Source organism: Petromyzon marinus, chromosome 66 (genome assembly GCF_048934315.1).
Source record: "Petromyzon marinus isolate PM22_M1 ecotype Great Lakes invasive population chromosome 66, UKy_Petmar_22M1.pri1.0, whole genome shotgun sequence".
NCBI classification, from domain to species: Eukaryota; Metazoa; Chordata; class Hyperoartia; order Petromyzontiformes; family Petromyzontidae; genus Petromyzon; species Petromyzon marinus.
Window position 1 is genome coordinate 9403371 of NC_133732.1, and position 25594 is coordinate 9428964.

Sequence of the window (25594 nt, forward strand, 5' to 3'; positions counted from 1 at the left end):
AGAGTGCAGCGCCATATTAAATACGCACTACAATGACAATAGTTGAAAGCGATTTGAAGCATTTTTTGGGGGGGGAGGGGGGGGGCAGAGCTTTGTGACGTCACATTTGAGGGGGGGGTCTGACTTTTTGTGACGGGGGGGGGGGGTCAAAAATCGCCCAAAATCGCGAGACGTCATTTATTTATGGATGGCCCCTTAAGGGTAAACCCTAATCTCGTTTTTTTTCAATTCCGTCTGTGACTGTTCCAGTATCCAACCACAGGCGTTGTTTTAAACTCCTCGAGAAACATCTGATCGCTTAGACCCGGAGCAAAAGATTGACTCGCCTATGATATCCCCAATGCGTGTGGGTAAACTCCGTTTTGTGAACTGATGCACTTTACACAAGCTGGCAAATAAAAACTCTGCCTTACACGGGGACAGTGGCCACAAACACCGGGCTCTAAAGAGCTCCGTGCTGCCCCAAATAATGAAATGAAATATAAAACTTTTTTTATTTGACCAGGTAGTTGTGTGGTCGCTCTTTCAGGCGACCCCGGCCATCACAAATGATAGTGTTAGGGTCGCCGGCCCCCGGGATCTCTCCTGCCTGTGACCCTGTCCGCGAAGTACCGACGCTCCCAGACTCTCCACTAGTGTGGGAGCTGCCGCCGCCGCACTCCTCCCCGGGCGGGGAAAGGTCGTCGCGCTCCTGTTCCCCCCCCTGTGCCGTCCCCCCCCCCGAGTCCGGGTTTCCTGCCGGTGAGGCATCACCCTCGACCGCCCTGGGACCCGCTAGCACTTCGCCGGCACCCAAACGCGACGCTCCCCGCCCGCGCAGTCCCACGCACCAATCACACGCGGGTAACAGGGGGTCAAAGGTCGGAGAGTAAGCAACGTCGTTCGTGCTCACTCCGGCGATTGGGGGGATTGGATTAAACGGGTTTAAAGGGCTATGCGATGGGCATGCGTGCGAGCTGGGTATCCGCTCGCAACGTGGGAGTCCGCAGCTGACGGTTTGTAGCGCACACACTCCACGCGGCGCCGCTCCACACACGCGGCGACCACCGAGAACAGCAAGCGCACCCACGCTTCCACTCTCTTTCCACACCCTCGCAAAAACCACACCAGTCCGTTATGTAACCGCCGACGATTTATTCCACCGCGTCGGCGAGCCCTTATTTAACCGAGTCAGTCGGGATCAGCGGGGCAGGACCAATCTATCTCTCGATAGTCGGCACTACACTCTACCTGTCCTTCTCCCCTTCACCCTCTCCGGTTTTCCTCTTAAGCTAAGTCCCAACTCCCTCTTTCTCTCTCTCTCTCTTACTCACGGTTCGTCGTCACTGCCGGCTGGTCCTCGCGGCGCGTCGATACGTCCCATGGACGTTCGCGCGGCTGGGCTCGGGAGTTGACGGGCCTGGGGTTGACTCGAGTAGCCAGAGAACCTTTTTCCTTCGCTCTCACTCGCTTTATTCTTTCTACATCAAAAGGGCTACCTGGTGCCGACTCGCGGGCCAATCAGCTCGCTGGGATCACCCGCCAATCGGTAGGCCCATCTGTATCCCAGCATCCCCCGGGCCGTTGCTTTCAGCGACGTCCGCATCTAAATTTACCTGCTCAGCGGCCATCCAGCCAGAGGGCGACCCTGCTTTCCCGCCGCTCGTGGCTCTGCCCTCCTCCCTACCTGCCCTGCCGAGCCGTGTGCGTGAGGTGCGTACTAACCGCGGTGGCGGGGCAGCCCCGCCGTGAACATGTCATTTCTACTCAAGTCACGGCGCCACGGTGTGTGTTAGCGTCGGGGGAGACCGTCCAATTCCCTGGCCGCAGGAAACCGTGAAGATTATCCCTTTACGAGGGCTTCTGGGTGAAACCTGTCGGCCAGGGTGTCTCCCCACGCGCTCTAATGGTGGGGGGAGTGCGTGCGTGTGTGTTCCGGTGGGGGGGGGGGGTGGGGAGGTGGTGGGGTAGAGCAATGTCGGCCTCGTCGCTCGGGGCGGCGAGATCGCAGGTGGGCCGCCCGCTGATCGGCTCCGTGGCGGCGGCATCACAATAGCTCGACCACGTGGCCTATCATCATCACGTGGACATTCAAAGCAGCAGCCAAATCCACGCGACCATGGGGAGAGAGAGACGCAGACTCCAAATCTACAGCATCGGGCATCGTCAGGGTCGGGATCGAACCCACGACCTCCTGCACACCAGGCGAGGTAGTTAACATCTCATAGCCACCGTGATGCAGCAGCAGCAGGCTCTCACCTGGAGCACGGATCACCGGCCGTGGTTGATGAAGAAGATTACATTCACAACAACATTCACAACAACATTCACAACAACCACAACGACGACCCATCAGCTGCCATGGGTCCATGGTGAGCCGTGGTGGGGGTGGGGTGAAGGGGGTGGGGTGAAGGGGGCGGGGCGAGGGGGCGGGGTGAAGGTGGTGGGGGTGGTGGGGGTGGTGGGGGCGGTGGGGGTGAAGGAAGGGGGTGAAGGGGGTGGGGGGCAGTGAGGCGGCAAGATGCCGTGGGAGAAGCGCGCAGCCTGCTCCCCTCGTCACACGTCACAATTGTCTGACTCCCCCCCCTTTTCCCTAGCTGCGTGACGTCATTTATGGACGGCCCCATACAACAGTGGATTGAGCATGGCTGACGGTGTGTGCGTGTTAGTGTGTGTTTGTGTGTGCGTGTGTATTAGTGTGGGGAGCGATAGTGTAGCGGTTAGCGCGCTGCGCTATGAACCTGGCGACCCGGGTTCGATTCCCGCTCACGGCCAACACCAGTGACGATTATCTGAACCGGTCCCGGGCCTCCACTAGGTCGACTCAGCCTCAAATGAGTACCTGGTGCGGTGTGTAAACATCGCCACTAGGGAGACTAAGGCGATCGGGCGTGGTGCTGGCCACCCACCCCCTCGTGTACCGTTCTGGCCTTCATAGGTGCTCGCTAACAGCACTTGCCCCTACAGTCTGTTAAGGCTATACGGGGGATCTGTGTTAGTGTGTTAGCATGCCCAATCACCGCATGCCCCAACAGCTTTTGTTTGGCCGGATCGAGGGGCTAAACGGGCGCGGCACGGGCTAGAAGAGATGGAGTGACGTGATACAGGAGGACGTGGAGCTGAGTGGACTGCCGATGACTGGTACCAGCGGTGTCAAGATCGGCCTCTGTGGAGGAGGCTCGTGAAGGACGCTACTGGGCAGTTGGGGGCAGTCGCCCTCCAACAACAACGGAGGGCGGAGGAGCGACGCTCACAACAACGAGCGGAGCGCCGGGTGGCTAAAGCACAGGTGCATCAGCCAGCTATCTTAGTCAGTCGACCCGTGGCACCTGGGTCTGCCCCGTGACCTCCTGCCCGCGGGCGTTCAACACTTCGTGGCCCCAAGGTGCACATGGCCTGGCACAAGCGTCGTGGTGACGTCACCGCCACTTCGTGTCGAATGGCGGTTGTTGTGCGCGTGTCTCGTTCTCGAGCGTTAAGCGCCTGTGTTTGACCAGAACCTAGCCAGGTGACAGCCGGCATGGAAATGAAACACTACAGGAACTCCTCTGCTTACAAACATTCGACTTACGAACTTTCAGAGATACGAACCCGGTCCGTATGTCCAGTTGCCCGTTCGGACCAAGAGTCGTAAGTTCAACCGTTGTGCAATAGATGGAGGTGGTGGCATTTACATCTGTAGAACGTGAAGAACCAGTGGCATCTACATCTGCTGAACGTGAATAACCAGTGGCATCTACATCTGTAGACGATGAAAGAACCAGTGGCATCTACATCTGCAGATCGTGAAGAACCAGTGGCATCTACATCTGCAGAACGTGAAGAACCAGTGGCATCTACATCTGCTGAACGTGAATAACCAGTGGCATCTACATCTGCAGACGATGAAAGAACCAGTGGCATCTACATCTGCAGATCGTGAAGAACCAGTGGCATCTACATCTGCAGAACGTGAAGAACCAGTGGCATCTACATCTGCAGAACGTGAAGAACCAGTGGCATCTACATCTGCAGAACGTGAAGGACTAGTGGCATCTACATCTGCAGAACGTGAAGTACCAGTGGCATCTACATCTGCAGGACGTGAAGAACCAGTGGCATCTACATCTGCAGAACGTGAAGAACCAGTGGCATGTACATCTGCAGAACGTGAAGAACCAGTGGCATCTACATCTGCAGAAAGTAAAGAACCAGTGGCATCTACATCTGCAGAACGTGAACAACCAGTGGCATTTACATCTGCAGAACGTGAAGAACCAGTGGCATCTACATCTGCAGAACGTGAACAACCAGTGGCATTTACATCTGCAGAACGTGAAGAACCAGTGGCATCTACATCTGCAGAACGTGAAGAACCAGTGGCATCTACATCTGCAGAACGTGAAGAATCAGTGGCATCTACATCTGCAGAACTTGAAGAACCAGTGGCATCTACATCTGCAGATCGCGAAGAACCAGTGGCATCTACATCTGCAGAACGTTAAGAACCAGTGGCATCTACATCTGCAGAACGTGAAGAACGAGTGGCATCTACATCTGCAGACATGAAAGAACCAGTGGCATCTACATCTGCAGATCGCGAAGAACCAGTGGCATCTACATCTGCAGAACGTGAAGACCAGTGGCATCTACATCTGCAGACGATGAAAGAACCAGTGGCATCTACATCTGCAGACATGAAAGAACCAGTGGCATCTACATCTGCAGATCGCGAAGAACCAGTGGCATCTACATCTGCAGAACGTGAAGACCAGTGGCATCTACATCTGCAGAACGTGAAGAACCAGTGGCATCTACATCTGCAGACGATGAAAGAACCAGTGGCATCTACATCTGCAGATCGCGAAGAACCAGTGGCATCTACATCTGCAGATCGCGAAGAACCAGTGGCATCTACATCTGCAGAACGTTAAGAACCAGTGGCATCTACATCTGCAGAACGTGAAAAACCAGTGGCATGTACATCTGCAGAACGTGAAGAACCAGTGGCATCTACATCTGCAGAAAGTAAAGAACCAGTGGCATCTACATCTGCAGAACGTGAACAACCAGTGGCATTTACATCTGCAGAACGTGAAGAACCAGTGGCATCTACATCTGCAGAACGTGAACAACCAGTGGCATTTACATCTGCAGAACGTGAAGAACCAGTGGCATCTACATCTGCAGAACGTGAAGAACCAGTGGCATCTACATCTGCAGAACGTTAAGAACCAGTGGCATCTACATCTGCAAAACGTGAAGAACCAGTGGCATCTACATCTGCAGAACGTTAAGAACCAGTGGCATCTACATCTGCAGAACGTGAAGAACGAGTGCCATCTACATCTGCAGACATGAAAGAACCAGTGGCATCTACATCTGCAGATCGCGAAGAACCAGTGGCATCTACATCTGCAGAACGTGAAGACCAGTGGCATCTACATCTGCAGAACGTGAAGAACCAGTGGCATCTACATCTGCAGACGATGAAAGAACCAGTGGCATCTACATCTGCAGATCGCGAAGAACCAGTGGCATCTACATCTGCAGATCGCGAAGAACCAGTGGCATCTACATCTGCAGAACGTTAAGAACCAGTGGCATCTACATCTGCAGAACGTGAAGAACCAGTGGCATGTACATCTGCAGAACGTGAAGAACCAGTGGCATCTACATCTGCAGAAAGTAAAGAACCAGTGGCATCTACATCTGCAGAACGTGAACAACCAGTGGCATTTACATCTGCAGAACGTGAAGAACCAGTGGCATCTACATCTGCAGAACGTGAACAACCAGTGGCATTTACATCTGCAGAACGTGAAGAACCAGTGGCATCTACATCTGCAGAACGTTAAGAACCAGTGGCATCTACATCTGCAGAACGTGAAGAACGAGTGGCATCTACATCTGCAGACATGAAAGAACCAGTGGCATCTACATCTGCAGATCGCGAAGAACCAGTGGCATCTACATCTGCAGAACGTGAAGACCAGTGGCATCTACATCTGCAGAACGTGAAGAACCAGTGGCATCTACATCTGCAGACGATGAAAGAACCAGTGGCATCTACATCTGCAGATCGCGAAGAACCAGTGGCATCTACATCTGCAGATCGCGAAGAACCAGTGGCATTTACATCTGCAGAACGTTAAGAACCAGTGGCATCTACATCTGCAGAACGTGAAGAACCAGTGGCATCTACATCTGCAGAACGTGAAGAACCAGTGGCATCTACATCTGCTGAACGTTGAAAGAACAAGTGGCATCTACATCTGCAGATCGTGAAGAAACAGTGGCATCTACATCTGCAGAACGTGAAGAACCAGTGGCATCTACATCTGCAGAACGTGAAGAACCAGTGGCATCTACATCTGCAGAACGTGAAGAACCAGTGGCATCTACATCTGCAGAACGTGAAGAACCAGTGACATCTACATCTATAGAACGTGAAGAACTAGTGGCATCTACATCTGCAGAACGTGAAGTACCAGTGGCATCTACATCTGCAGGACGTGAAGAACCAGTGGCATCTACATCTGCAGATCGTGAAGAACCAGTGGCATGTACATCTGCAGAACTTGAAGAACCAGTGGCATCTACATCTGCAGATCGCGAAGAACCAGTGGCATCTACATCTGCAGAACGTGAAGACCAGTGGCATCTACATCTGCAGAACGTGAAGAACCAGTGGCATCTACATCTGCAGACGATGAAAGAACCAGTGGCATCTACATCTGCAGATCGCGAAGAACCAGTGGCATCTACATCTGCAGATCGCGAAGAACCAGTGGCATCTACATCTGCAGAACGTTAAGAACCAGTGGCATCTACATCTGCAGAACGTGAAGAACCAGTGGCATGTACATCTGCAGAACGTGAAGAACCAGTGGCATCTACATCTGCAGAAAGTAAAGAACCAGTGGCATCTACATCTGCAGAACGTGAACAACCAGTGGCATTTACATCTGCAGAACGTGAAGAACCAGTGGCATCTACATCTGCAGAACGTGAACAACCAGTGGCATTTACATCTGCAGAACGTGAAGAACCAGTGGCATCTACATCTGCAGAACGTGAAGAACCAGTGGCATCTACATCTGCAGAACGTTAAGAACCAGTGGCATCTACATCTGCAAAACGTGAAGAACCAGTGGCATCTACATCTGCAGAACGTTAAGAACCAGTGGCATCTACATCTGCAGAACGTGAAGAACGAGTGCCATCTACATCTGCAGACATGAAAGAACCAGTGGCATCTACATCTGCAGATCGCGAAGAACCAGTGGCATCTACATCTGCAGAACGTGAAGACCAGTGGCATCTACATCTGCAGAACGTGAAGAACCAGTGGCATCTACATCTGCAGACGATGAAAGAACCAGTGGCATCTACATCTGCAGATCGCGAAGAACCAGTGGCATCTGCATCTGCAGATCGCGAAGAACCAGTGGCATCTACATCTGCAGAACGTTAAGAACCAGTGGCATCTACATCTGCAGAACGTGAAGAACCAGTGGCATGTACATCTGCAGAACGTGAAGAACCAGTGGCATCTACATCTGCAGAAAGTAAAGAACCAGTGGCATCTACATCTGCAGAACGTGAACAACCAGTGGCATTTACATCTGCAGAACGTGAAGAACCAGTGGCATCTACATCTGCAGAACGTGAACAACCAGTGGCATTTACATCTGCAGAACGTGAAGAACCAGTGGCATCTACATCTGCAGAACGTTAAGAACCAGTGGCATCTACATCTGCAGAACGTGAAGAACGAGTGGCATCTACATCTGCAGACATGAAAGAACCAGTGGCATCTACATCTGCAGATCGCGAAGAACCAGTGGCATCTACATCTGCAGAACGTGAAGACCAGTGGCATCTACATCTGCAGACGATGAAAGAACCAGTGGCATCTACATCTGCAGATCGCGAAGAACCAGTGGCATCTACATCTGCAGATCGCGAAGAACCAGTGGCATCTACATCTGCAGAACGTTAAGAACCAGTGGCATCTACATCTGCAGAACGTGAAGAACCAGTGGCATGTGCATCTGCAGAACGTGAAGAACCAGTGGCATCTACATCTGCAGAAAGTAAAGAACCAGTGGCATCTACATCTGCAGAACGTGAACAACCAGTGGCATTTACATCTGCAGAACGTGAAGAACCAGTGGCATCTACATCTGCAGAACGTGAACAACCAGTGGCATTTACATCTGCAGAACGTGAAGAACCAGTGGCATCTACATCTGCAGAACGTGAAGAACCAGTGGCATCTACATCTGCAGAACGTTAAGAACAAGTGGCATCTACATCTGCAAAACGTGAAGAACCAGTGGCATCTACATCTGCAGAACGTTAAGAACCAGTGGCATCTACATCTGCAGAACGTGAAGAACGAGTGCCATCTACATCTGCAGACATGAAAGAACCAGTGGCATCTACATCTGCAGATCGCGAAGAACCAGTGGCATCTACATCTGCAGAACGTGAAGACCAGTGGCATCTACATCTGCAGAACGTGAAGAACCAGTGGCATCTACATCTGCAGACGATGAAAGAACCAGTGGCATCTACATCTGCAGATCGCGAAGAACCAGTGGCATCTACATCTGCAGATCGCGAAGAACCAGTGGCATCTACATCTGCAGAACGTTAAGAACCAGTGGCATCTACATCTGCAGAACGTGAAGAACCAGTGGCATGTACATCTGCAGAACGTGAAGAACCAGTGGCATCTACATCTGCAGAAAGTAAAGAACCAGTGGCATCTACATCTGCAGAACGTGAACAACCAGTGGCATTTACATCTGCAGAACGTGAAGAACCAGTGGCATCTACATCTGCAGAACGTGAACAACCAGTGGCATTTACATCTGCAGAACGTGAAGAACCAGTGGCATCTACATCTGCAGAACGTTAAGAACCAGTGGCATCTACATCTGCAGAACGTGAAGAACGAGTGGCATCTACATCTGCAGACATGAAAGAACCAGTGGCATCTACATCTGCAGATCGCGAATAACCAGTGGCATCTACATCTGCAGAACGTGAAGACCAGTGGCATCTACATCTGCAGAACGTGAAGAACCAGTGGCATCTACATCTGCAGACGATGAAAGAACCAGTGGCATCTACATCTGCAGATCGCGAAGAACCAGTGGCATCTACATCTGCAGATCGCGAAGAACCAGTGGCATTTACATCTGCAGAACGTTAAGAACCAGTGGCATCTACATCTGCAGAACGTGAAGAACCAGTGGCATCTACATCTGCAGAACGTGAAGAACCAGTGGCATCTACATCTGCTGAACGTTGAAAGAACAAGTGGCATCTACATCTGCAGATCGTGAAGAAACAGTGGCATCTACATCTGCAGAACGTGAAGAACCAGTGGCATCTACATCTGCAGAACGTGAAGAACCAGTGGCATCTACATCTGCAGAACGTGAAGAACCAGTGGCATCTACATCTGCAGAACGTGAAGAACCAGTGACATCTACATCTATAGAACGTGAAGAACTAGTGGCATCTACATCTGCAGAACGTGAAGTACCAGTGGCATCTACATCTGCAGGACGTGAAGAACCAGTGGCATCTACATCTGCAGATCGTGAAGAACCAGTGGCATGTACATCTGCAGAACTTGAAGAACCAGTGGCATCTACATCTGCAGATCGCGAAGAACCAGTGGCATCTACATCTGCAGAACGTTAAGAACCAGTGGCATCTACATCTGCAGAACGTGAAGAACGAGTGGCATCTACATCTGCAGACATGAAAGAACCAGTGGCATCTACATCTGCAGATCGCAAAGAACCAGTGGCATCTACATCTGCAGAACGTGAAGACCAGTGGCATCTACATCTGCAGAACGTGAAGAACCAGTGGCTTCTACATCTGCAGAACGTGAAGAACCAGTGGCATCTACATCTGCAGACGATGAAAGAACCAGTGGCATCTACATCTGCAGATCGCGAAGAACCAGTGGCATCAACATCTGCAGATCGCGAAGAACCAGTGGCATCTACATCTGCAGAACGTGAAGAACCAGTGGCATCTACATCTACTGAACGTTAAGAACCAGTGGCATCTACATCTGCAGACGATGAAAGAACAAGTGGCATCTACATCTGCAGATCGTGAAGAAACAGTGGCATCTACATCTGCAGAACGTGAAGAACCAGTGGCATCTACATCTGCACAACGTGAAGAACCAGTGGCATCTACATCTGCAGAACGTGAAGAACCAGTGGCATCTACATCTGCAGAACGTTAAGAACCAGTGACATCTACATCTATAGAACGTGAAGAACTAGTGGCATCTACATCTGCAGAACGTGAAGTACCAGTGGCATCTACATCTGCAGGACGTGAAGAACCAGTGGCATCTACATCTGCAGATCGTGAAGAACCAGTGGCATGTACATCTGCAGAACGTGAAGAACCAGTGGCATCTACATCTGCAGAACGTAAAGAACCAGTGGCATCTACATCTGCAGAACGTGAAGAAGCAGTGACATCTACATCTGCAGAACGTGAACAACCAGTGGCATTTACATCTGCAGAACGTGAAGAACCAGTGGCATCTACATCTGCAGAACGTGAAGAACCAGTTGCATCTACATCTGCAGAACGTGAAGAATCAGTGGCATCTACATCTGCAGAACATGAAGAACCAGTGGCATCTACATCTGCAGATCGCGAAGAACCAGTGGCATCTACATCTACAGAACGTGAAGAACCAGTGGCATCTACATCTGCAGAACGTGAAGAACTTGAAGAACCAGTGGCATCTACATCTGCAGATCGCGAAGAACCAGTGGCATCTACATCTGCAGAACGTTAAGAACCAGTGGCATCTACATCTGCAGAACGTGAAGAACGAGTGGCATCTACATCTGCAGACATGAAAGAACCAGTGGCATCTACATCTGCAGATCGCGAAGAACCAGTGGCATCTACATCTGCAGAACGTGAAGACCAGTGGCATCTACATCTGCAGAACGTGAAGAACCAGTGGCTTCTACATCTGCAGAACGTGAAGAACCAGTGGCATCTACATCTGCAGACGATGAAAGAACCAGTGGCATCTACATCTGCAGATCGCGAAGAACCAGTGGCATCTACATCTGCAGATCGCGAAGAACCAGTGGCATCTACATCTGCAGAACGTGAAGAACCAGTGGCATCTACATCTGCTGAACGTTAAGAACCAGTGGCATCTACATCTGCAGACGATGAAAGAACAAGTGGCATCTACATCTGCAGATCGTGAAGAAACAGTGGCATCTACATCTGCAGAACGTGAAGAACCAGTGGCATCTACATCTGCAGAACGTGAAGAACCAGTGGCATCTACATCTGCAGAACGTGAAGAACCAGTGGCATCTACATCTGCAGAACGTGAAGAACCAGTGACATCTACATCTATAGAACGTGAAGAACTAGTGGCATCTACATCTGCAGAACGTGAAGTACCAGTGGCATCTACATCTGCAGGACGTGAAGAACCAGTGGCATCTACATCTGCAGATCGTGAAGAACCAGTGGCATGTACATCTGCAGAACGTGAAGAACCAGTGGCATCTACATCTGCAGAACGTAAAGAATCAGTGGCATCTACATCTGCAGAACGTGAAGAACCAGTGACATCTACATCTGCAGAACGTGAACAACCAGTGGCATTTACATCTGCAGAACGTGAAGAACCAGTGGCATCTACATCTGCAGAACGTGAAGAACCAGTGGCATCTACATCTGCAGAACGTGAAGAATCAGTGGCATCTACATCTGCAGAACATGAAGAACCAGTGGCATCTACATCTGCAGATCGCGAAGAACCAGTGGCATCTACATCTGCAGAACGTGAAGAACCAGTGGCATCTACATCTGCAGAACGTGAAGAACCAGTGGCATCTACATCTGCAGACATGAAAGAACCAGTGGCATCTACATCTGCAGATCGCGAAGAACCAGTGGCATCTACATCTGCAGAACGTGAAGAACCAGTGGCATCTACATCTGCAGAACGTGAAGAACCAGTGGCATCTACATCTGCTGAACGTTAAGAACCAGTGGCATCTACATCTGCAGACGATGAAAGAACAAGTGGCATCTACATCTGCAGATCGTGAAGAAACAGTGGCATCTACATCTGCAGAACGTGAAGAACCAGTGGCATCTACATCTGCAGAACGTGAAGAACCAGTGGCATCTACATCTGCAGAACGTGAAGAACCAGTGGCATCTACATCTGCAGAACGTGAAGAACCAGTGACATCTACATCTATAGAACGTGAAGAACTAGTGGCATCTACATCTGCAGAACGTGAAGTACCAGTGGCATCTACATCTGCAGGACGTGAAGAACCAGTGGCATCTACATCTGCAGATCGTGAAGAACCAGTGGCATGTACATCTGCAGAACGTGAAGAACCAGTGGCATCTACATCTGCAGAACGTAAAGAATCAGTGGCATCTACATCTGCAGAACGTGAAGAACCAGTGACATCTACATCTGCAGAACGTGAACAACCAGTGGCATTTACATCTGCAGAACGTGAAGAACCAGTGGCATCTACATCTGCAGAACGTGAAGAACCAGTGGCATCTACATCTGCAGAACGTGAAGAATGTGGCATCTACATCTGCAGAACATGAAGAACCAGTGGCATCTACATCTGCAGATCGCGAAGAACCAGTGGCATCTACATCTGCAGAACGTGAAGAACCAGTGGCATCTACATCTGCAGAACGTGAAGAACCAGTGGCATCTACATCTGCAGACATGAAAGAACCAGTGGCATCTACATCTGCAGATCGCGAAGAACCAGTGGCATCTACATCTGCAGAACGTGAAGAACCAGTGGCATCTACATCTGCAGAACGTGAAGAACCAGTGGCATCTACATCTGCAGAACGTGAAGAACCAGTGGCATCTACATCTGCAGACGATGAAAGAACCAGTGGCATCTACATCTGCAGATCGCGAAGAACCAGTGGCATCTACATCTGCAGATCGTGAAGAACCAGTGGCATCTACATCTGCAGAACGTGAAGAACCAGTGGCATCTTAATCTGCAGAACATGAAGAACCAGTGGCATCTACATCTGCAGAACGTGAAGCACCAGTGGTATTTACATCTGCAGAACGTGAAGAACCAGTGGCATCTACATCTGCAGACGATTAAATAACCAGTGGCATCTACATATGCAGAACGTGAAGAACCAGTGGCATCTACATCTGCAGAACGTGAAGAACCAGTGGCATCTACATCTGCAGACATGAAAGAACCAGTGGCATCTACATCTGCAGATCGCGAAGAACCAGTGGCATCTACATCTGCAGAACGTGAAGAACCAGTGGCATCTACATCTGCAGAACGTGAAGAACCAGTGGCATCTACATCTGCAGAACGTGAAGAACCAGTGGCATCTACATCTGCAGAACGTGAAGAACCAGTGGCATCTACATCTGCAGAACGTGAAGAACCAGTGACATCTACATCTATAGAACGTGAAGAACTAGTGGCATCTACATCTGCAGAACGTGAAGTACCAGTGGCATCTACATCTGCAGGACGTGAAGAACCAGTGGCATCTACATCTGCAGATCGTGAAGAACCAGTGGCATGTACATCTGCAGAACGTGAAGAACCAGTGGCATCTACATCTGCAGAACGTAAAGAATCAGTGGCATCTACATCTGCAGAACGTGAAGAACCAGTGACATCTACATCTGCAGAACGTGAACAACCAGTGGCATTTACATCTGCAGAACGTGAAGAACCAGTGGCATCTACATCTGCAGAACGTGAAGAACCAGTGGCATCTACATCTGCAGAACGTGAAGAATCAGTGGCATCTACATCTGCAGAACATGAAGAACCAGTGGCATCTACATCTGCAGATCGCGAAGAACCAGTGGCATCTACATCTGCAGAACGTGAAGAACCAGTGGCATCTACATCTGCAAAACGTGAAGAACCAGTGGCATCTACATCTGCAGACATGAAAGAACCAGTGGCATCTACATCTGCAGATCGCGAAGAACCAGTGGCATCTACATCTGCAGAACGTGAAGAACCAGTGGCATCTACATCTGCAGAACGTGAAGAACCAGTGGCATCTACATCTGCTGAACGTTAAGAACCAGTGGCATCTACATCTGCAGACGATGAAAGAACAAGTGGCATCTACATCTGCAGATCGTGAAGAAACAGTGGCATCTACATCTGCAGAACGTGAAGAACCAGTGGCATCTACATCTGCAGAACGTGAAGAACCAGTGGCATCTACATCTGCAGAACGTGAAGAACCAGTGGCATCTACATCTGCAGAACGTGAAGAACCAGTGACATCTACATCTATAGAACGTGAAGAACTAGTGGCATCTACATCTGCAGAACGTGAAGTACCAGTGGCATCTACATCTGCAGGACGTGAAGAACCAGTGGCATCTACATCTGCAGATCGTGAAGAACCAGTGGCATGTACATCTGCAGAACGTGAAGAACCAGTGGCATCTACATCTGCAGAACGTAAAGAATCAGTGGCATCTACATCTGCAGAACGTGAAGAACCAGTGACAACTACATCTGCAGAACGTGAACAACCAGTGGCATTTACATCTGCAGAACGTGAAGAACCAGTGGCATCTACATCTGCAGAACGTGAAGAACCAGTGGCATCTACATCTGCAGAACGTGAAGAATGTGGCATCTACATCTGCAGAACATGAAGAACCAGTGGCATCTACATCTGCAGATCGCGAAGAACCAGTGGCATCTACATCTGCAGAACGTGAAGAACCAGTGGCATCTACATCTGCAGAACGTGAAGAACCAGTGGCATCTACATCTGCAGACATGAAAGAACCAGTGGCATGTACATCTGCAGATCGCGAAGAACCAGTGGCATCTACATCTGCAGAACGTGAAGAACCAGTGGCATCTACATCTGCAGAACGTGAAGAACCAGTGGCATCTACATCTGCAGAACGTGAAGAACCAGTGGCATCTACATCTGCAGACGATGAAAGAACCAGTGGCATCTACATCTGCAGATCGCGAAGAACCAGTGGCATCTACATCTGCAGATCGTGAAGAACCAGTGGCATCTACATCTGCAGAACGTGAAGAACCAGTGGCATCTTAATCTGCAGAACATGAAGAACCAGTGGCATCTACATCTGCAGAACGTGAAGCACCAGTGGTATTTACATCTGCAGAACGTGAAGAACCAGTGGCATCTACATCTGCAGACGATGAAATAACCAGTGGCATCTACATATGCAGAACGTGAAGAACCAGTGGCATCTACATCTGCAGAACGTGAAGAACCAGTGGCATCTACATCTGCAGACATGAAAGAACCAGTGGCATCTACATCTGCAGATCGCGAAGAACCAGTGGCATCTACATCTGCAGAACGTGAAGAACCAGTGGCATCTACATCTGCAGAACGTGAAGAACCAGTGGCATCTACATCTGCAGACGATGAAAGAACCAGTGGCATCTACATCTGCAGATCGCTAAGAACCAGTGGCATCTACATCTGCAGATCGTGAAGAACCAGTGGCATCTACATCTGCAGAACGTGAAGAACCAGTGGCATGTACATCTGCAGAACGTGAAGAACCAGTGGCATCTTAATCTGCAGAACGTGAAGAACCAGTGGCATCTACATCAGCAGAACGTGAAGCACCAGTGGCATCTACATCTGCAGACGATGAAAGAACCAGTGGCATCTACATATACAGAACGTGAAGACACGGTAGTATTTATGTATACAGGAGATTATACAACTTTTAAAGCCATTCCCCGTGTTTAGTGTACACTCCGTACATACCTGTCATCTAACTCGTTCGTAAGTAGAGGAGTCCCTGCACGACAGGGGAGTTGTGTGTTCCGTGTGTGCGTCAGTGCACGTGTCTGCGTGTGCCTGGTTTGCAGATTTGCAGAGCATTTCTGAGGTCTTGGGGGAGGGGAAATCCCTCAGCCTGGAAAACATCATGGGGCAAAGTCGAGATGACCCTGCTCAGGCTGAAGTGCCTCAAATATCGGAAGTAGTAGTCACCCCCTGTGTCTGGCTGAAGTGCCATCTGTTGAGGAAGTACTGAAGGCGATCCTGAGTCTGAGACCAGGAAAGGTGCCGGGCAGAGATGATCTCCCAAGCGAAATGTTGAGGGAGGGTGGCCTGGGCCACTGGACGGATGCCCTGGTGGATTCCATCCTTAAGAAGGGGGACCGCACAGACTTTAACTACAGGGGCATCTCACTCCTCAGTGTGCCGGGAAAGGTCCTGGCAAGGATTATTCAACATCGCCTTGCCAGGCACGTTGAGGAGAGGCTTGCGGAGCCCCAATGCGGTTTCAGGAAAGGGCCGTCCTGCACAGATGCCATATTTTCTGTCCGTCTGCTACAGCAGAGGTGTAGGGAATTCCAGCAAGACCTACATCTCTGCTTTATTGACCTGGTCAAGGCCTATGATACCATCAGTAGGCCTGGGCTCTGGGTTGTTCTTCGTGCTTTTGGAGTCCCTGACCCTCTGCTCATGATCATTAAGGACCTTCATGATGGTGAGCGGGCCCGGGTAATGCTACGTGGCCGGGAGTCGGAGCCATTCCCTGTACACCTTGGGGTGTGACAGGGATGTCCTCTGGCTCCCACATTATTTAACATCTTATTCGACCAAGTAGTTCGTGAAGCCTTCGATGGCTGTACCGGAGGAATTTCCATCTGGTACAGATACAATGGGAGGCTGATCGATGCCCGGGTGCGGATGAGGGATGGCTCCCTATTGGTCAACCACGTTATGTATGCTGATAATCTGGTGATTGCTGCTCACTCAGAGGAGGAGTTGGAGGCGCTGCTGCTGAACCTGGAGCGTGCCACGAAGATGCGAGGCCTTACCATCAGCCCCACCAAAACGAAGCACCTGCCTGGTTATTTTGTGGCACCAGACACTCCACCCCCACAACCTGGGAGTGGCTCGGCGTAGCAGCAGCGTCGTCGTCGTCATCATCAAGACGTCGGTACTCACCGCAGAGAGCCGTAGGAGCACGACCGCCACGCCACTCTACGATAGCCGGGCGCCAAAAAACCGTGCCGCACTCACGCTCTCCCTCCCTCCTGCACGGCCTTGTGGGGGAGCCTCGGTGTACCGCGTGTGCGCGCGCAGCGTCATCGGAACGGAACCGGGAGAATAACCCACGACGTCGCCGATGACGTACGACGTCGTGTACGTCATCGCGAAGGGTTTATTGTTACTCTTTGTGCCCGTTATCAGGTGGAAACAACCACAGCAATAATCAATTGCTGTTGCGGGCAAGAGGAGGCTGCTTGTGACACGAGGCTACTTCAGCAATCTGTTTATTGCCGTGGTTGTTTCCACCTGACGATGGGCGCTTGTGTTGCGCCCGAAACGTCGTGATTTACTTTATTTTCTACCCACGTGACTTTACCGAAAGAACCAAAGAGTATGGATTCCTGCAGCCACGAAAACTTCAAATCGAGATTGGGTTCATTGTTGCACACTGTTTGAGACGAGGCTCTCAAGAAAGCCGTCTCTGGTGTGGACCAATCAGTTTCAAAGCCAATGCATCATCAACGTATACTACCGGAACGCGTTATTTTGCTTACATGTTCACCACAAGTACCGTGGTGTGATTAATGCAGAGATGATTCCTTGCAAAAGTTTGGTGTTTGAACATCTTAACATCACCTGTTTTATTGCCAGAAAGGGTAAAACCAATTATGATAATTACGTAACGTCCGCCGGTCAGTTCCGAACGGCACTCCGGCGACAAGGCCACGCCCGGCACATTGCCGCGGCTGCTCCGATTTGTGAATGCCGAGCAGATATCTTTTACGAGGAACTACAATTGTATCTTCAATTGTAAACTAAGAACGGTGAACGCGGGGGGGGGGGGGGGAACCGCCCGCGATATTTTTCAAACGACAAGTGACCGAGACGATAAAAAAACAAACGAACACGATTCTGTCCGAAGCTGGAGTCTCAAGTCGAAGTCTTATTAGTCCTTGCATCAACGGTACAGTTCATCGCAACAGTAGCCTATGGATGGCGACAGGGGTGGGTTGGAGGGATCGGAGACTCGGCTGGAGCGAAGGGAAATCACGTTACAATTACCAAAAAACTTTTAAAATACTAAAAAAAAAATAACTCAACACGTTTGTCAATAACGAACAAAGGGCGTTTCCGATTTTGCCTTCCAAGGAAAAGTATACCACCGGTGACATGTCCAGCAACGGGCCTTCATCACAGAGCACGGGTGGAATTAATCGTGCTACGAAAGAAGGGCGGGGCGGGGCGGGGGGGATCGCCTGGAACGTCGCACCGATTACAGATTTTTCCTTTCAAGGCCGCACGAACGCAGCGTTACTGACGGATCCGCGAGACACGGAGAGAGAGAGAGAGACAGAGCGCGTGTCCCTGTGTCGTGCTCGACGCACGACACTGACAACGCAGCAGCCGCATCGCCGCTAAAATAATTTTTCCAAGGTTCCTTTTGACGGTGGAGAAAACCCGCAGGAGAAACCGGCGCACGCCTTTTGCCGATCTCGCCAACAAATGAATCCCCTCGCGCAATGCTCCGGGTCGCATCGAAGCTCGGCCTCGTGCTCCGTGCGTTGGGACATCGGCATTGCGCGTGTGCGCGCACGCACGGAACCGACCGCACTTTTGATTTCCGTGTCGTATTCGCCCAAAAAGAACGAAATTTCACTTTCGTGTCAAAATCTCGCCGCTGCTAGGAGGTGAACAATGTTAATCGACGACGACGACGACAACAAATATTTGATTCTTGAATCCAAATCGTGAACCCAGAATCGAGAGAGAAAATCGTGACAGTCAACCATCAAAATCCCGCGTCACGCAAATGTGGGTCGTCATCCTCGCAGCAGCGGCGGCTTGTGGCTAACCGCCAAAATAAAAACGGTGGTCACCGCATCATACGCGCGGCTCCATCAGACGCGCGGCTCCATCAGACGCGCGGCTCCATCAGACGCGCGGCTCCATCAGACGCGCGGCTCCATCAGACGCGCGGCTCCATCAGACGCGCGGCTCCATCAGACGCGCGGCTCCATCAGACGCGCGCTTCTGCGGCCGTCTGGAATGACTCTTCCTTCCAATATTAGGAAGCCACTTGGGAGCTATGATGCACTTTTAAATCATCATCATCTAGATTGACTAACGCCTTTCATTACAACTGCTTTTTGTTGTTGCGTTTCGTTTGTTGTACTTCCCCCCCCCACCTCCGATTAGCGCGGTCGGCTACGTACGGTGGTGGGAAATAAAATAAACATACGTGTTGCATCGATCGGGGGGCTCGGCTAACGAGAGTTGGCCACGGTCGCACGATGGGGGGGGGGGCTCAATTGGTGCAGCAAATCGTCGTCGGCAAAGCGTTGGCTCCGAGTTAACCGCAGGGGGAAAGAATTGGCGCGGCGACGGCACGAGAAGTGACTTTGTGCCGCGTAACTGACGAACCGAAAAAGGAAAGACGGGCTTGTTGAAATCACGGTTTCACGAACCAACCAACGGCCTACACAGATAACAGAGGTTTTGTTGGGTTAGATCTCGTAAATATAAATGTTGTGTCATCAAACCCGCCACCACCCGACACAGCCAATTAGTAAGGTTTGTCACGTAAACAGAACGTGCCAATTAGTTACTAGTACAGCACTAACCGGTGCTGGAGATTTGTCCTGGCTGTCAGCCTGATGATGCTAGTTATAATTACTGGCGAAACGTCGTACTAGGATTGTAAATGTTGTGGATTCGCTCTCCAACACACAAAGCGGTTAGTGCCGTACTAGTAACTAATTGGCCACATTCTGTTTACGTGACAAACCCCTTACTAATTGACGACATTTATATTTACACGATCCAACCCCAAACAAAACCTCTATTGTGGATGATATTGGTCGCAAAAAGCCTGCTTTGCGTGTCAAATCCGTTCCGATTGGACAATGACATCTCAATTGCCCACTAGGAGGAGGTGGGGAGGGGGGGGGATTGGTGGGGTGGGCGGGCCAAAATTCAGCCAGATTTGGCCAGCAATCATTACTTACGTGACAACACAAACTAAAAAAAAAAACTAACTACGCGGCTAACCGATGCCGGCGAAGGAACTGCGCCCATGGCCTCAGGGCCGCACTGGCGTCTCCATTTCCGCGGAATCCTCAAAGGAGGCGTCCGCGGAATCCTGGCCGAACACCTCAGCGGAAGCCCCCAAAGAGGCCGCCAGCAGGGCCGCCGCCGCCGCCGCCGCCGCGTCGCCCGGGGTCACCGCGGCGGCGGCGGCGGCGGCGGCCGGAACGGCTCGGGAAGCCGCGAGGGCCGACGCGGCCGCCGACGGGGGAGGAGGAGGAGGAGGAGGAGACGCCACCGTCGTGGCCGGGGCCGCCCCCGTCGCGGCCGCCATGACCCCGACGATCTTGTCCTGCATCTGCGCCTGCATGGCGGCGAGCGTGGCGAGGAAGGCGCGGTCCTCGCGCCGCCGCCGTTCCTCCCACTGCATGTAGAGGCGCGTGAGGCGCGCCTCCAGCTCGCGCTCGCGGCGCTCGCGGCGCTCCTCCAGCCGCAGGAAGGTGCTCACCAGCTCCTCCACGGCGGCCGCCGACGACGCCTGAACGCCGCCGCCGCCGCCGCCGCCGCCTTCGGGCGCCGCCTTGCCCGGCGCCTCGCCCTCGTCGCCCGGGGAGCCGTGGCGCTTCACGCCCCTCCGCTCCGACACGGCGGGCAAGGCAGCTGGCGTGGATGCTGCCGATCAAGGGAGGGGGGGGGAGGGGGATGTGGTGGGGGTTAGAGGTCACAAAGTCCGTGACACTGTAGACTACTAAACTAATGTTTATGCTTCCAGGTAAGGCGACCGCTGAGCTGCTGTGTAGCTCTTTCTCAGAAGCCACCTTGGCCACCGCAAATGATAGCCATAAGTGGTTTTTTTTTGGGGGGTTGTAAATATAAATGTTGCGTCGTTAAACCCGCCACCACCCACCGCAGCCAGTCACAGTCAGGGGTTTGTCACGTAAACAAAACGTGGCCAATTCGTTACCGGTACAGCACTAACCGCTTGTGTGTTGGAGAGCGAATCCACAACATCCACAACATTCACAATCTTGAGTCCCGTGACGTTTCGCCAGTAAATTACAACCAGCATCATCAGGCGGAGAGATCACAAATCTGGCTGTCCGCCTTGATGATGCTAGCTGCGATTACTGGCGAAACGTCGTACTCGGATTGTAATTCTTGTGGATTTGCTCTCTAACACACCGGTTAGCGCTGTAACGAATTGGCCACGTTCTGTTTACGTGACAAACCTTTACTAACTGGCCGAGTCGGGTGGTGGCGGGTTTAACGACACAACATTCATATTTACGCGATCCCAACCCAACAAAACCTGCGCCATGGATGGCAATGACCGCGAAAGCCCTGCTACGTGTTAAACTGACGAATGGTAACGTCTCAACAAAGTCGTCGCCGTCGCCGTGTGGAAATTTACAGCCACAGCCAAACCAGCTGGAAACGAGCGACGTCGATTCTGAAATGCGGAGGGGGAAATAAATAAAAGAAATAAATAAAATAAAAAATATTTTTATATATAAACGGGAGCACCCGGAGGAAAATTCCACCGACGACGACGGCGACGAAAGCGAACGTGGCGCTGCCCCTACCGGCCTTCCCGACGTCCGCCGCCGCCGCCGCCCGCTTGACGCTCGCCGCCGTGCCGTTGGCCTCCCTGACGGCCAGGTGGCCCAGCACCCTGTCGAGCTTCTCGTAGTAGGGGGACTTGGAGGCCCGCGCGGTGCCCTGCTCCTGCGCCTGCGCCACGCCCTTGCGCGACTTGGCGTACACCGTCTTGAGCTTCTTGATGCGCAGGCGGCAGTCCTGCGCCGAGCGCGGCGGCGCGTCGGGCGACGGCGGCGGCGCGGCCGCGGCGAGGCGGTCGCGCACCAGGTCGTAGACGCACGCGTTGTTGCGCGCCGTCGGCGACGCCAGCATCGCCTGGATGTCGTCCTCGGCCCACACGTCAAGGAGGGCGTTGGTCTCGGACACCGACCAGCAAGCGCCGCCGCCGCCGCCGCCGCCGCCGCCGCCGCCGGAGCCGCCGCCACGGGTCGCCGGGGACTGCGGCACGGAACGAGTCTGGTGCATCGGGGAGTCGAGGAAGCCCTCGGCGGCTGCGGGGGACGACAACAGGGACGGCGCCCGGCGGGGTCGTGCCGGGACCGGAGCGTTAGTAACACGTCGTCGGCTGCCCCCCGCTCGGCGGGCTCGCGGCGATGAAACCACCCTCCTAAAGGGTTTAGACGCGAGCTTACGGATCGCAGAATTCCAGAATGTTTGAGACAGGAGGAGGAGGGGGACGAGAGGGGGTGGGAGATTACCGCTCGCCGCACCTGGGGCGCCACCTCGCCCGGCGTGCAGGAGTTCGTGGGCTCAATCCCGACCCTGACGATGCCTGCTGCTGTTTATTTGGAGTTTGATCGTCTCTCTCTCGCCGCGGTCGTGTGGATCTTTCTCCGGGTCCTCCGGTTTTTCCCCTCCACATTTAGAATCAACGTATCTACGCGCTTATAGAGTTATTTGGCTGCTGCTATACATTTCCACATGGTGATGATGATGATAAGCCACTTCTGTTGAGCTATCATTTGCCATAGCCAGAGTCGCTTCTGAAAAAGAGCTATATCGCTCGGTGGGCCTTACCAGGTAAAATAAAAAATAGTTTTATATTTTATTTGAATATTTGGGGTAGTGCGGAGTTCTCGGATCTGGTGTTTGTAGCCACAGTCCCGTATAAGACGGAGTTTTCTATTTGTCAGGCTGTGTAAAGTGCAGCAGTTTACAAAACTGAGTTTATCACACGCATTGGTAATATCATAGGCGAGTCAATCTTTTTCTCCAGGTCTAAGAGATCAGATGGTTCTCATGGGCTGTGGTTGGATACTGGAAGTGTCACAGAGAGCATGAGAATCATTGACAAGATTTAACGTTGTAAACATTGTTATTGTAAGTCTGCTTCTAAATAGTACTTCGTCACAGCAGCAGCGGCTTTTGGCTGGCCATCGAAAAAAGACGATCACCGAATCACACGCCGTCAGATGCCATATACACTACACTATATACTACACTACTATACACGACACTATACACTACATTATACACTATACTACACTATACACTACATTATAGACTACATTATACACGATACACTACACACTACTATACACTACACTACACTTCTGGCTGGCCATCGAACAAAAACGGTGGTCACCGCATCGGTGCGTGGCACTTTCAGATGCCCTTCTGTGGCTGTCTGGAACGCTCTTCCGACCGACATTAGGAAGCCACTGGGAGCTACACCACTTTAAAATCATCATCTAGATTGGCAAATTAATTTCTTTAGAACTGCTTCTTGTTGTTGTTGTTGTTGTGTTTAGTTTGTGGTCCTTGCCCCGCATGTTCTTTTAGGACGGTTGGCTACGGACGGTGCCAAAGATGTCCAACGTACACACACACACACGTACATTTGTGTTATTAACTAGTAATATATTTTTTGGTTTTGCGGCCACCTCTGGCAGGTCAATGTTCTTCCTCCAGGTCTCAGAGACCAGATGATGGTGCTGCTCTTTGATTCTTTCGTTAAAGTCACGCAGAAAGAGAAAATAATAAATTAAATAATAGCATACGACGTTTCGATTGCAACACAATCTGATGACGATTGCTTGTGTTGCAATCGAAATGTCGAATGCTATTATTTAATTTATTATTTTCTCTTTCTACGTGCCTTTACCGAAAGAATCAAAGAGTAATTCCTGCAGATGGTGCTGGTTTAAATAATGGCTACTTGATTGCACACTGGAACAGCCCTTAAGTTAGTATCTCTGCTGCCCGCTGGGCAAAAAAAGAAAAGAAAAACAACCCACAGCTCCTCACCCATGAGAGAGGTTTTGTTGGGTTAGATCACGCAAGTATAAATGTGTCGTTAAATCCAACACCACCCGACACAGCCAATTAGCAAGGTGTTTGTCACGTTAACAGACCGTGCCAATTCGTTGCTAGTACAGCACTAACCGGTTGTGTGTTGGAGAGCAAATCCACGACATTTACAATATTCTTAGTTTTTTCGGTAAAGTCACGTTGAAGGGAAACAACAAAATAATAAAAAATATATAAAACAATAAAAATTCTCACAACGTTTCGACCATAACTCAAATGGTCGTCTTCAGGTGTGTTGGTTTGCATAAATTTATGATAATTTTTATTGTTTTATATATTTTATTATTTTGTTGTTTCCCTTTAACGTGACTTTACCGAAAAAAACTAAGAATATGAATTACTGCAGTCATGAAAGCTTTAAATCCACGACATTTACAATCTTTGAGAACGACGTTTCGCCAGTAATTACCACCGGCATCATCAGGCGACAGCCAGATTCGAGGAGAAATCCTCCTCCTGTTTCATTCCTGAACACACCTAACCCCTCTATTTAAGAAACAGGAGTAGGATTCATCCACAAATCTGACTGTCGCCTGATGATGCCGGTTACAATTACTGGCGAAACGTCGTTCTCAAAGATTGTAAATGTTGTGGATATTGCTCTCCAACACACAAGCGGTTAGTGCTGCACTAGTACCGAATTGGCCACGTTCTGTTGACGTGACAAACCTTTACAAATTTTGATTTAAAGCTTTCGTGACTGCAGTAATTCATATTCTTAGCTCTTTCGGTAAAGTCACGTTGAAGGGAAACAATGAAATAGATATATAATAAATCAATAAATAGATGCAGACCGCCACTTCTTTCAAATGTTTCTTGCCGTTGCTTTTCACACCTGACGACGACCGTTTGTGTTGTGGTCGAAACGTCGTGAGAATTTAAATTGTTTTATATTTATTTTATTATTTTGTTGTTTCCTCTTCAACGTGACTTTACCGAAAGAGCTAAGAATACGAAACCTTTGCAAGCTGGCCCTGTCGGGGTGGCGGTGGAGGGTTTAACGACACATTTCCATCGACGCCATCAAGCCCAGCAACAAAGCCTCCGCGCCGTGGATGACATCGGTCGGGCGAAAGCCCCCCCCCCCCCCGCCTCCCCTTAGAACCAGCTCCTCCTCACCCATCGCTTCGTCGTCGTCGGCGTCGTCCACGGCGAGCGCCTCGGCCTCCCCGCCCTGCTGGCCCCGTCCCAGCACCCGGTCCATCTTGTCGAAGAGCTGCGAGTGAGTGAACCGGTCGGCGCTGTGCTTGGGCGCCTGACCGGCCGCGACCCGCCGCGCCTTGGCGTACATCATCTTGAGCTTCTTGATGCGCGCCCGGCACTCGTGCGGCGTCCGCCGGCAGCCGGGCAGCGCCGCGACGAGGCCGTCGCGCACGCGCCCGTACACGCTGGTGGCGGCGCCGCGCGGCTCCGCCACCAGCGCCGCCTGCATGTCGGGCGCCAGCCACACGTCGAGCAGGGCGCTCGTCTCGCGCACGTCCCACGGCTTCCACAGCGAGCCGCCGGCTACCGGACGGGAGAGGGGTGGGGTGAAGAGGGTAAGTGGGAGGGGGGGGGTGAAGAGGGTAAGTGGGAGGGGGGGGGTGTGGTGAGTGAGACGAGCGAG

The 25594-nt window shown here is 51.3% G+C and overlaps 1 protein-coding gene across 1 annotated transcript in view; it reads right to left on the reverse strand.

Annotated features, from left to right (window-relative positions):
* Positions 1 to 17978: 17978 nt before the first annotated feature.
* The window catches only part of LOC116956666 (uncharacterized), a 58388-nt gene continuing 50772 nt past the window's right edge, over positions 17979 to 25594 (reverse strand). The window contains exons 4-6 of the mRNA XM_032978440.2: positions 25108 to 25494; positions 21663 to 22169; positions 17979 to 20751 (exon numbers count right to left, since the gene is read on the reverse strand). Coding sequence (XP_032834331.2) covers positions 20135 to 20751; positions 21663 to 22169; positions 25108 to 25494 — 1511 coding nt within the window. The 3' untranslated portion in view covers positions 17979 to 20134. The remainder of the gene's footprint in view (positions 20752 to 21662; positions 22170 to 25107; positions 25495 to 25594) is intronic.